The 13,085-nt window shown below is 34.0% G+C and overlaps 1 protein-coding gene across 1 annotated transcript in view; it reads left to right on the forward strand.

Moving 5' to 3' along the window:
* The first annotated feature begins 790 nt into the window (after positions 1-790).
* Positions 791-13,085, forward strand: part of LOC131030613 (immune-associated nucleotide-binding protein 9) — an 89,437-nt gene continuing 77,142 nt past the window's right edge. The window contains exons 1-2 of the mRNA XM_057961494.2: positions 791-898; positions 2,464-2,811. Of these exons, the coding sequence (XP_057817477.2) occupies positions 791-898; positions 2,464-2,811 (456 nt within the window). The remainder of the gene's footprint in view (positions 899-2,463; positions 2,812-13,085) is intronic.

Here is a 13,085-nt window from a genome sequence, read left to right on the forward strand (position 1 = left end):
AGTGCCTTCAATATAACAAAGAACCCAATGATTCTTTCAAGGACAAAGCATATTTCCATCAAGTATCATTTCCTCAAGGAGAAGGTTGAAGGACGGGAAGTAAAGATGGAATATTTCCCCACCAGTGAGCAAGTAGCGGATATCTTCACCAAACCATTACTAGTAAGCACCTTTGAGTACTTGAGAGACAATTTGAGAGTTGTGTCACCTACCTCGTGCACTTAAGTTCAGGGGGAGTTCACAAGGGGAGTTGACAACAATATCTATATCTCTTGAACCACATGTTGACCATAGGGGGAGTTTAGGAATTTATGCCTCTGTATCGGTTGTAATCACAAAGAGGAGATTTGACTAAGGGGGAGTACTAGTTAAAGATGGATCAAAGGGATAATAGACACATTATGGTAGAATGCAAAGTGCATAAAAATTAAGGGGAGAATAAAGAGGATAATGGAATAGCTCGACCCTTTAATATTGTTGTCAAATGGGGAGAAATCTACTAGTTTGAAGACTTGTAGGTGTATTGACATTAATGCCAAATGGGGATACTAATGGTATTAGGTTGTCATTGATGTCAATCGGTATGGATTCTTCACCGATGAGTAAGTAATGGTGTTTGGTCTGTGTGAAGTAAGAAATGATGTCAACTAGTATGAAGGATGAAGTGTATAAGTAGACTTAAAAGGCATGTTATAGGTACACATGAAGTGCTGCATCTACCGATAAGAACACAAAGTATAACAGGTATTTGATTAGCAGTATAAAAAGGGAAATGTAATTCAACCAGTAAATGGACTTAGAGGATGGACCAATGTGTTTGATGACAGGCCAAGTGGTTTCACTAACAGAGAAAAAGCTAGCAGGCATGAAGGAGAACCAATTTGTTTATACCAGTAAGGTAAGTTGATCCAGTAGTTTGTCATGGTCAGTGAATGATGCCAAACCGGCACAACAGTCTGAGCAGAGGTGGATGCCGACATGGATAACATGTGGCGAGCATGTAGAGGTCGGTGAAGTTCTCATCGATGTGGTGGGTGATGATTAGGTCAACATTAATGGAGAACCCGCAAATCACGGGTCGATTGCAAGATGTTGCGGCTTGAGGAAGATAGAGAGGCAAGATGATTGATCTGATCCTGGAGAATAATATGATCCTTGTGCTCATTGGTCGAAGGAAAGAATTGAAGCATTAATGGTGATGTACAGAGAAAGGTGAAAAGACTAGTTGCAGACATCTAACTATAGAAAACATACATTGGAAGGAAAATATATGGTTGTGCAAACTGATTTGATCTAGAACATTAATTTAGAAAACTAGATCTGATCATATTTGATGTGGGTTAGGTTGGTGGAGGAAAATCCTAGCGCGCCATCGTTTGAATATTTGTTTTGGTTGGAACTGTAAGATATAAATATGTGAACTCTAGACTGAAGATGATTGATGTTGGATGCGAATTGTGAGAGAAAAGAGAGATTGATCAAGAAGAGAGACAATTTATTTGAGAGATCTTTCACAGTGAGTAAGAGTGTGGTGTTAAAAGCTGAAACCAGTGAGAGGCCTTTACCGGTAATAATAGAGAACCGGTGAACTATTATAGTCTTAACAGTCAAGTGTACTGGTAGGGATCGAATAGTTAGGAAGGCATCTAGGAGTGATAAAGTGCAGGGTGAAGAATGGAAGAAGAGAAGAAAGGCAGAGAGTAACCGATAAGTAATCAGAGAGAGCAATCTGGTAACCGATAGAGGAAGAACCGGTGAAACAGAGGAGGTTGGTAACTGACAGACATAAGTTGATCAGGTGTTGCAAAACTCATTTTGCAACAAGGTGCTATCATTGTATTAAGTTGTATTTAATTGTATTACACCAAGTTGCTGGTTGGTGCAATGGTTGGTTGTCTTTAGGTTGGTGCCCTAAATCAGTAGGGGTTGGTGCTCCTTGGGTTGGTTCCCTAAATGAGTGTAATCCATTATTTTATTGTGAGGCTGGATTGGAGCAGTAGAATCCAGCCTCACAATAAATAACTATCTAAAAACATTCTAGAAATAGGAATTTTGAATTACTATATTTATTTTTAAATTATGATATTGTATTTAACAATTATTTAAATATTATGTATAATTTTTAAATAATAATTATTTATATTTGATTAAGAATTATTTATTTAATTAAATATACATATTCTATACATTGCAATGCTACTTGAACGAGATTAGTTTCTGTTTCTTTAGACTATCCTATACTCCATGACTCTTACAATCTATTAAACACTCGTCCTAATGTATCTGTCAATATTTCGTTAAGAATTATTTAATTAAATTAATATGCATCCATGCGAGTTTAAAAATAAAAAATAAAAAATTACAAAACATATGAATATTTTGGATTGTACGAATGGTTTGATTTAGAGAGTTTAATATTTCTGCTTACATTGTTGTGTTCACTTTTTTTATTCAAGCTGGTAGCAATCTCTAGAGAATGCAATTTCTTATGATTGGGAAGGCAAACGAGGCTTACTATTTTTCAATGCAGGTTTTTTCGATACAAATTCTAAAAATTCAAAGGAATATCTTCAGAATGAAGTGGCCAAGTGTGTCGATCTGGCAAAGGATGGAGTGCATGGAGTTCTTTACGTGGTATCTGTGAAAAACCGCTTTACTGAAGAAGAAGCTGGTCTTTTGAATAGCTTGCAATTTTTGTTTGGACCCGAAATCGTCAAGTACGTGGTAGTTGTCTTTACTGGTGGCGATGAATTGGAAAACGATTGCTCCTCATTAGATGAATACTTGAACGACTGCCAACCACAGCTCGAGGTTAGATTCTCTCTTTAGACTATCCTATACTCCATCCTTCTTACGTTCTCTTAAACACTTGTGAAAAATGTACGTATCTATGAATATTTCCTTCAATATTTTGTTTAAAGGCAATTATTGTATTAAGGTATTTTGTTGTTTGTTATAATGGAATATTTTAGCAACTTTTTTATTGTTTTGTTAGCGAAGTACATATCTTGATTATTTGTGATGTCTATTGGGTATCTAAATCTTGTTATAATATTTGCATATACAATTTTAGTAAAGAATTTTTTTGTATAAACTTTCGTAATATCTATTTCTCTTTAGGAATATAACCAAAAGAAATATATTTCAAAGAGTAGCACATAATCAAAATCTGCTTATCCACTAATACTAATTGTCAATTAACTCCATCCAATCTTTTCTCATTCTATATATCCACCATAATCTACGAATCTGATTCATAAATAGTATTTTTCCAACCAAGAGAACAACTTGTTCCAACTACATATAGAATAGCCAAGGCCTTTGTAATTAAGATTATTAGAATATTTCTATTTAATCATAGAGGAAAAAAACAACACCTCCATCATTATCCTTCCAATGCCACCAATACCCGCATGTCTAGGATTCCCTATGGAATAACAATCAATATTAATATATAAAAATCCCCTAGTAGGAGGAAGTCATAAACCCTCTTAATGAATCCATTTTTTGTCTTGTTGAGGTCTTTTACCTATAGAAGAGCTCAAAGAAATGCCAACCAAATTCAAATTCCCTATAATATTTAAATTCTCTTTAATAGGTTACATTTTTATGAAATAGTTTCATGGAGCCTCTTTAATGATCTCCCACCATAAATACAACCCCACCATTTTTGAATTCTAAGAGGTCCTTCATTTCATTACTAACCAAAGATGTCAGATAATGAAATTATGATAAATAGCCCAAGGAAATTGAGGAAGAGAGGTTTTAGCTAGAGGTCTACCCAAACTTTATGAGAACTCAACCAAAGATGTTGTATGAACACAAGCACGATTCCTTACCTCTGCCAAAGATTCCAAATCTCACTAGAGTAAGTACACTGAAAGAAAATGTGTTTACACTCTTCACTATTGTTACAAAGAACACAAATAGAAGGACCTTGGAAGCATCTCTTGTGTAAATTCTCCCAGGTAAGGTACCTATTTTGGGCCACAAACTATAGGAGGAAGTTACACTTTGGGCAAGAGAATTTATTCCACACTTGATTTCACTGAGGGATATCAATTTTTCCATACAACTATCTATCCAACTCCAGGTAATATGAAGAAATAAAAGAATTTCCCTTGAGATCAAGACCCCAAGCTAGATTATCACTCCTTTTAAGGGAGATGCAGAGTCTACTACCTAGCCAAAAGATCCTAGTTAAATCTTGATGATCTTCCTCAATATCTTCCAACTCCCACTTATGAGGATCCTTCTATAGAATCACCTCAAGATTTTTGGAATCTTCCACCTTAATCCAACCAACTTCACTCAAGTTGTTATCGAGGAACTATAGATGAGGAAACTTTGAAATAATATGGGAACAAGCATTCATACAAATCATAACAGAAAGGGATATTATAACCCTTATTATAAATCCAAAAAATGCCCTCTTGTATGATCTTTGACCTTGTTTTAATAGTATACCATATCATAGATCCCTTCCCCATGAGGACACACCAAGGCAAATTAGAGTTTTTTATTCCTCAAAGGTTCTCGTGAGTAAGAATTCTAGCCCAATCCTAATCCTTGCAATTAAACCATCACTAATATAACTTTACAACCAAAAATTTACCATTCAAACAAATAGGTCTAATCTCAAGATATCACTCTTGTTTTAGCCTACAAATAGTGTGCCACCTTACCAGGATCCACTTCAAAGCAAGTAAATTTCCTACCCAATAAAATTGATGGTTTAGAGCATAAAACCCCTTAACAAATCTTGATTGGGCTACCTAAATGAAGCACCTATATATAGGGAGGCTTGCATCACTAAATACGAAAGAGTCACTCTCATAGTAGCTGAAACCCATCTATAAATCCAATCGCTAACCTTCTTGTGAAACTTATCAAGAACCTCTCACCAAATTACTCTTTGTTGACATCCCACTAGAAGGAATATCTGAGATAAGTTTGAGGAAGAGAATGAATTTGAAATCTAAGAATACAAGCAATCCTACTTTGTATAAAATGAGTATTGAAGAGGAAAGTAGATGACTTGTTCTCATCAATATTTTGACAAGAGGCAACCAAGTAAGTGTCCAAATTTCTTCTCAAATTCATTTCTTCATTGATTCTAGCCATGCCCATACAGGTTGTATCATTAACAAAATAAATGTGTGGATGAAGGAAAAATATTGCCCAAATCTACCAAGCCCTTTAGTCATAATAATAAATGGATAGGAAGATAAAGGATACCTTTCTTGAACTCCCTTGGAAGCTCTGAATAACATAGAAGGCTAACCATTAATATAAATAGAAAATAAAGTTTAAGTAACACAATACTTGATCTAATTAACCCAACCATAGCCAAATTCAAAAGACAAAATAACTTACTATAAGAATTTTCATTTCACCCTATCATTATCTTTTGCCTTGTCAAGGTTGATGAACATATCATTGTCCTTATAGGTTTCTATAGAATGAGGGAGAAATAACTTTCTATATGAAATTTCATTTGTATTATTACCTTTTTCCATGTTAAGTTTGATGAACATATCCTTCTACTTAGAGGTTTCCATAGATTTATTCTCCTAAAAAAAATCACAATCTTGTTAAAAACATTTCTACCAAAAACAAAATCAACCTTTTAATTAGGTACCAAAGCTTTGATGGATGCAATGCTTGATCTTTTCCACAATCATCTTAGTGATAATTTTATAAACCACATTGCCTAGAGAAATGGTTCTAAAATGATCCAAACAATTAGCACCTTCCCTTTTATGAATATTAGAAGGAAAAGTGGAGCTCATGGCTCTTAACATAAGTTTAATTCTTTGTGACTCCTTAACCACCTCTAAAAGATCCAATTTGAGAGTCTCTGAAAACTCTTAAAATAATTTTATTGGAAATCCATCAGTCCCAATACGTTTCCCATTTTTTAATGGAAATTCTAGCTCCTCAAATTCTTATTGCAAGATGGTTGAATCAAAGCCACATTCATCTCATTATAAACTAGAGATGGAATTCAATCCATAATTGAGATTTTATCTTCATTGATAGGGGGAGAGACCTTAGTAAAAATATTAGAGAAAACTAAGAAGCCATGTGAGAAATCCCTCCTAGAGAGGAAGATTGATCACCTTTTAAGGATACAAGAGAGGTATTAAGATTTCTATTTATTCTAGATTTAACAAAGTTATGAAAAAAGGTATTATTTCCATCCCCTTAATGAATCCAATTAATATAAGACTATTTTTCCAAAAAGTATCCTCTCAAAGCTTCCATTTCTCTAGCTCCAAGGTAGCTATTGTGTCCTTTCCACTCAAATCCAAAGTTACACTATGATCTTGAATTCAGCGAGTGATTGTCCAAATGAACTTGTCCTAACATTTTATTGAAGTGAATATTTTTCCAAATCATAGTCTATTAAACCTCTTGATATTTTATTTTGTATGGTAAAATGTTTTAAAAAATGAACACAATCTTGCACTAAAAAAGTTTGTTGGTATTATGGATGTGTTGCATTGGTTTTGTCATTGATGTCAACACTTATCCTTCTAGAGATCCACATTGATGTTTTGGCACTATGGTTATATTGGTTTACTGATGAACCGGCACATTGTGTTCACCGGCAAGGTCAGTGACTTATGCATAGTCACTGGTATATGCTCACTGACAAGTTATATGCTTCACCGACACTGATGATGACTTGCTATCATCTAGAGATCACTTGATTATATCAGAGACATTGTTTAGATACTTGGTTTTGGTGTTTTGGTTATTTGTCTAATCGAGTTGACATATTTACTATTACCTGCAGATAGGTCTAGATTATGGACCGATATACATTATCTATTCCAGATCAGCACAACACGTTATGGAGATGATTTATTGATTGGATATTGTTGTAAATGCATTGAGCTGACATGTTGTATCACATCAAGACTTATTTGTAATTGATTGTAATATTCTTAGTAATCCAACCTACACATTTGGTCTTAGGTTTTGTATATATGTAAGATCTCATTTGTGAGATGATATGTGGAAGGTTTTTGAGCAAATATTAAAAATCATGTGAGTAGATCATAGAGCAAATCAAGAAAACATCATTTGAAGGTTCAAGGATAGTTTGAAAGAGTTTATCAGAGCTTAACTGGTACTGAATCCAGCATTGGAGACTATTTTGAGCAGTACACTATTCTAGGATTTAACCATCCTACTGTAGTCATTGCAACTCCCATTTGAGAAGTGTGCTCTAGGCAGTTGGCCTTTTTGCATGTGCAGACCCCATTTGTATACACAAACAATATGTAGTAGTATCATCTGATCTTGGGTAAGGTTTCCCACTGTGGGTTGTCCCCTTACAGGATTTCCACGTCAAAATCTCTATTTTGTGTTGTGGATGTTGTTTCTCTTTCTGTTTCATGCATTAAGTTTCACCGGTACTGTTAATAATTGCTAATCTGTTAACCGACATTAAGTTTGGTTTACCAGTATTAAGTATTAAGTTTGATTAAGTTATAATTGGGATGAAATTCATTGAAAACTGATTCAACCCCCCTCCTCTCATTTGTCCTTCTAGTTCCTAACAATTGGCATCAAACCTAAGTTCTCTTTTTTTAGAAGCCTAACAGCTTGAGGAGATCCTATGGCAACAAACTTTTTCAGGAAGGACAATCCTAAAATTGATGGAACTAACTATGGTATATGGAAGATCAAAATGGAGACACATCTAAATTTCATTGGAAGAGATATGTGAGAAATTACAAAGAATGGTTATGTTGGTCCTATTCCAAATCAACCTAGTCCACCTACATTGGCTAAGGACTTGGAGAATGATTGCAAAGAAAGAGAAGCACTTCTAAGTACATTATCAGATAAAAAAATTATGGGAATATCAGACCGATCTACTACTAAAGCTATTTGGGATAAATTGGAAATATTGAATGAAGTAGATACCACTGTCCAAATTGCAAAATTGGAATGTTATCGGGTCAGGTATGAAAATTTAAAAATGGAAGCAGATGAAAGAATTTCTGCTTTTATGGAAAGAGTTAATGAAATTATTTTAGCAATATAATGTTGTGGAGGTTCCTTAAGTGAAGATGAAATTGTTTCTAAATTTTTCAGAGATTTTCCATCAGCATACAAAATGAAAGTAATTGCTATTGATGAATTAAGGACAATGCCTAATACATCAGTATCTAGAGATACCTTGGCTGGAAAAATTTAAGCATTTGAGCTTGAGGAATTTGGTCTTGTTACTACTATTAAGACAAATTTAGCCTTCAGAGCATCATCATCCGACATATCTAATTGGAAAGAAGTTTATGCAAAAGAACTTGAAGTTATTAGAAGGGAAAATGAAGAACTGGAAGAACTTGAAGCACTATTTGCAAGGAAAATGCCTAAAGGTCAAGTTGGAAATAAGTATGAAGGTAAAGAACCATTTAAATGTTTTAATTGCAATAAAATTGGTCATATAGAATCTAGATGTCCTAATAGACATGCAAGATTGAGAGAGGAAGCTAAAAGATCATATAAGCCTAGCCCTGATTATCAGAGATTCGGATTTAAGAAGAACAAAGATAAATAATGTTATTATGTTGATGAAGGAGTTATAGATGATTCTAATGAAGAACCGCTAGACAATGGATGGGCATTTGTTGCAATAACTGAAGATCAACCGACACCTATTGTTCCACCGGTAGAGCAGGCCCTAGCAGCTAAAATTGAGGAAAAAGATGAATGGATCATTGATAGTGGATGTTCACATCATATGACTAGTGATAAAATTAAATTCTTATCTTTTCAGGAATATAATAGAGGTCTAGTAAGATTTAGCAATGATAAAGCTTGTTTGATCAAAGGAAAATATACTATATCTTTTGATGGCAAGCACAACACTGACATTTTTTATTATGTTGAAGGTTTCAAACATAATCTTTTGAGTGTTCATCAATTAGTTGAAAAAGGATTTTAGTTACAATTCAAGAATATCAAATAAAAAATCTTGAACAGAATTGGATTGGATATTGCAACTGGTAATTAGACTAAAGGTAATATCTTTCATTTGAACAAGAATGATAAGACATGTTTAATTGCACACATTGATGAAAGTTGTTTATGGTACAAGAGACTTTGTCATGCAAATTTTGATTGCATTATAAAGATCAGTTCAACTAAGGTAGTAAGGGAGTTACCTAAGATTGTGAAACCTCACAATCTGGTATGTAAGGAATATCAAATGGGAAAGCAAGCTAGAACAACTTTTAAGAGTATTTATGAGAAATCCAATAATGTTCTTGATTTAATTCATACTGACTTGTTTGGTTTGACAAGAACAGTAAGTCTACAAGGAGATAGATATTTTATGGTAATTATTGATGATTATTCTAGAATGTGTTGGGTTACTTTTCTCTAGGAGAAATCATAAGATTTTGGAAAATTCAAGTTATACAAAACATCGGTAGAAAATGAAACCGGTAAGAAAATCAAATGTTTAAGATCTTATCAAGGAGGAGAGTTGACATCTAAGGAATTTAATACATTCTGTGAAGTGAATGGAATCAAAAGACAACTATCAGCACCCTAGACACCTCAGTGATATGGAATTGTGGAAAGGAAGAACTAAACTATTCTAGAAGCAGCTAGAAACATGATATTGGAAGAAAATCTACCTCATGTGTACTGGAGAGAAGCAATGAATACAATGGTTTACACTTTCAATAGAGTTCACATCAAAGGTGAAACTGGTAAGACCCCTTATGAACTATGGTTTGGTAATACTCCTACTCTTAAATACTTTAGAATATTTGGAAGCAAATGCTATATTAGGAGAGATGAGTATGTTGGTAAATTTGATCCTAGAAGTGATGAAGGAATATTTCTTGGTTATTCATCTAAGAGAAAGGCATATAGATGTTTTAATAAAAGATTGTAGAAAATCATTGAAAGTGCTAATGTGAAGATAGATGAAAACTTTAGAGGAAATTGAAGGTCTATAGATTATGAACTGGTAGTTGAGATGATCATAAATGAACTGTAAGGAAGTTAAGTAGCGGAAACAACTTCCTACACTAACCTTGAAACGAGGGTAATGCAAAACTTTTTTAGATCGTTACAACAGTTACAGAAAATAGAAATATATATAATAGCATCCATACCACAACACAGTGATTTACGTGGGGAAAACCCTTTCGGGAGAAAAACCCCACACTCCAAAAGTAGCTCAATATTTTATTCAGTAATCAAAAATAGATTACAACATACTTGCAGAGCAAACTCTTCATAGGAGTACCACTAATTAGAGATTTAGAGGCAACTCAATAGCCATAAGACTCTCTTACACATAGCCTCTATCTCACACACATCATTAATAGGAGATACAATACAAGAAACCGTCAAACGGTATTACAAAACCATGGGCTAAAACCACCCAATAAGGTGTAGCCAACCTTATCTCCCTTCTAGATGCCCTATGACATGTTAAAGCACACATCAACATGTGTCGCTCCCTTTTATAGCTCATTTATGTATCCGATACAAATTATTTCTCCTATTTCAGGAGTACAAACTTCCGGAGGCCATAACTTGAGAACCGGGTGTCCGATTGACGAACCGTTTGAAGAGCCGGAAAGCTCACGAAGTGCTCTATCACCTCACAACAAGCTGTGCTAGTTACAACCACTTTTCAGGGCATTTCAGAGCCTCTAAATCCCCCAAAATTAAGTTTAAACATTTTATCGCACCCCTCCAAGATGAAAACTTTAATATCTTCAAAACTAGCTATGACCTTGCGACGCAACTTTACCGAAATGCTTATCTAGCCAACCAGAAGCTTCAGGGAGAGTTTCGCACCATTTCGTGCTCAAATGAAAACTTACTATAAATAGTAACCTCGCATAAATGCAAGGTTGAGACACCATTTTTCCCAACATGAACCAATATAGAGTGCACTGGTACAAAATGTAGATCCAATCACACCGGTATCATCAGAGAATTCCACAATGACTGAAGAACAACAACAAGTGAATAAACCCAGGTATGTAAGACTGAATCACTCAGAAAATCAGATACTTGGGAATAAGTATCAAGGTGTTATGACAAGAGGAAGACTGGAAAATGAAGAGGTATGTTTAATTTATCAAATTGAACCAGTAACTGTTATTGAAGCAAGTCAAGATGAACATTGGATAAAAGCAATGGAAGATGAATTAGAGCAAATTGAAAAGAACAATACATGGACATTGGTTCCTCGACCCAAAGACAAAAATGTAATTGGAACTAAATAGGTATTCAAAATTAAACTTAATGAAGATGGTAAGGTAATCAGGAAAAAAAAATATTTGTGTGTAAAGGATATTCACAGAAAGAGGGAATTGATTAATGAAACCTTTGCACCAGTAGCAATAATTGAGGCAGTTAGATTATTTCTTCAATTCACAGGTCATAATAACTATAAAGTATGTCAAAAGAGTGTAAAATGTGCATTTATGAATGGTGATCTTGAAGAAGAAGTCTATATTGAACAATCTGATGAATTTTCATTGACAAATAATAAAGATATGGTTTGCAGATTGAGGAAAGCTTTGTATGGATTGAAGCAATCTCCTAGAGCTCGGTATGCTAGATTGGACAAATATCTTTTGAAGCTTGGTTACACTAAAGGTAATGCTAACAGTAACTTATATTACAAAGTGACTAATGATGACATCTTAGTTATTGAAGTTTTTGTTGATGATATCATTTTTGGAGGAGAAGATGGGTTATTTAAGGATTTTGCTAACAAGACGTAGGAAGAATTTGAAATGTCTATGATTAGGAAGATTAAATTCTTTTTAGGATTGCATATTTCAAAAACTGATAAAGGTATATTCATATGTCAAACAAAATACTTGATGGAACTACTAAAGAAATTTGGGATGGAAAACTCTAAACCGATAGGTACTCCTATGACTACAGCTAATAAATTGACATTAAAGGATGATTCAGCTCTTGTTGATCCGATAAGATACAAATATATGAATGGAGGTTTCTATATTTGACATAAACAAGACCTGATATAATGAATGTAGTATGTATTGTTTTAATATTTCAGAGTAATCCTAAAGAAAATCATGAATCAGTAGTAAAAAGGATTTTCTGGTATCTACAAGGCACACCAAATCTTTGTTTATGGTATGGACTAAAGATGAAAATTTTGATTTATGTGCATACACCAATGCAGATTGGGTAGGAGATGTTGATGACAAAAAAAGTACCACTAGCGGAGCATTCTTTCTTGGTAGTAGATTGATTTCATGGATAAGCAAGAAGCAGAGTTGTACATCATTATCAACAACAGAATCAAAATATGTTGCAGTAGCAACTAATTGCACTCAAGTATTATGGATAAAGCAAATGTTGAAGGACATAAAAGTAAAATGCAAAGAACCTATAATCATTTATTGTGATAATTAAACAACAATTGATATATCAAAGAATTCGGTATTTCACTCTAAGACTAAGCATGTTTCTATCAAATATAACTTTCTGAAAGAGAATGTTGAAGCAAAAGAAGTAAGTTTGGTTTATGTGAATACTAAAGAGAAAATTGTAGATATCTTTACAAAGCCTTTGCCTAAGGAAACTTTTGAATATCTCAGAGAATAGCTTGTGGTAATACCCTCATCGACAAAGACTTAGATGATTGGAGATTAGCATCAAACCAACAAAAACTAACAAATAAATTTTTTTCTGGCTTTGATGGAGGAGAGATACTTTTCAGAGGGAGTAGCTGGTTAATTGATTATTGGTTAATTGACTGGTTGTGTGTTAATTGGGTTGTATATTTTGGTATTTATTCTTAAACTGCTTTGGCATTTGATGTCAAAGGGGGAGAGATATCTATGGAAAAACATTATTTAGGGAGAGACTTATACTCTCTATATTTGATTTTTGGTATTGATTTATTTTGGAGATTGTTGGATTTTGGTTTTTGGCATTTTGGTTTGGCACTTAGATGTTTTTCCATCGAGTGTTGCCATCGATGCCAAAGGGGGAGATTGTTGGCATTATGGATGTCTTGCATTGGTTTTGTCATTGATGTCACACTTATCCTT

This window comes from Cryptomeria japonica, chromosome 3, assembly GCF_030272615.1.
Source record: "Cryptomeria japonica chromosome 3, Sugi_1.0, whole genome shotgun sequence".
Classification (NCBI taxonomy): domain Eukaryota; kingdom Viridiplantae; phylum Streptophyta; class Pinopsida; order Cupressales; family Cupressaceae; genus Cryptomeria; species Cryptomeria japonica.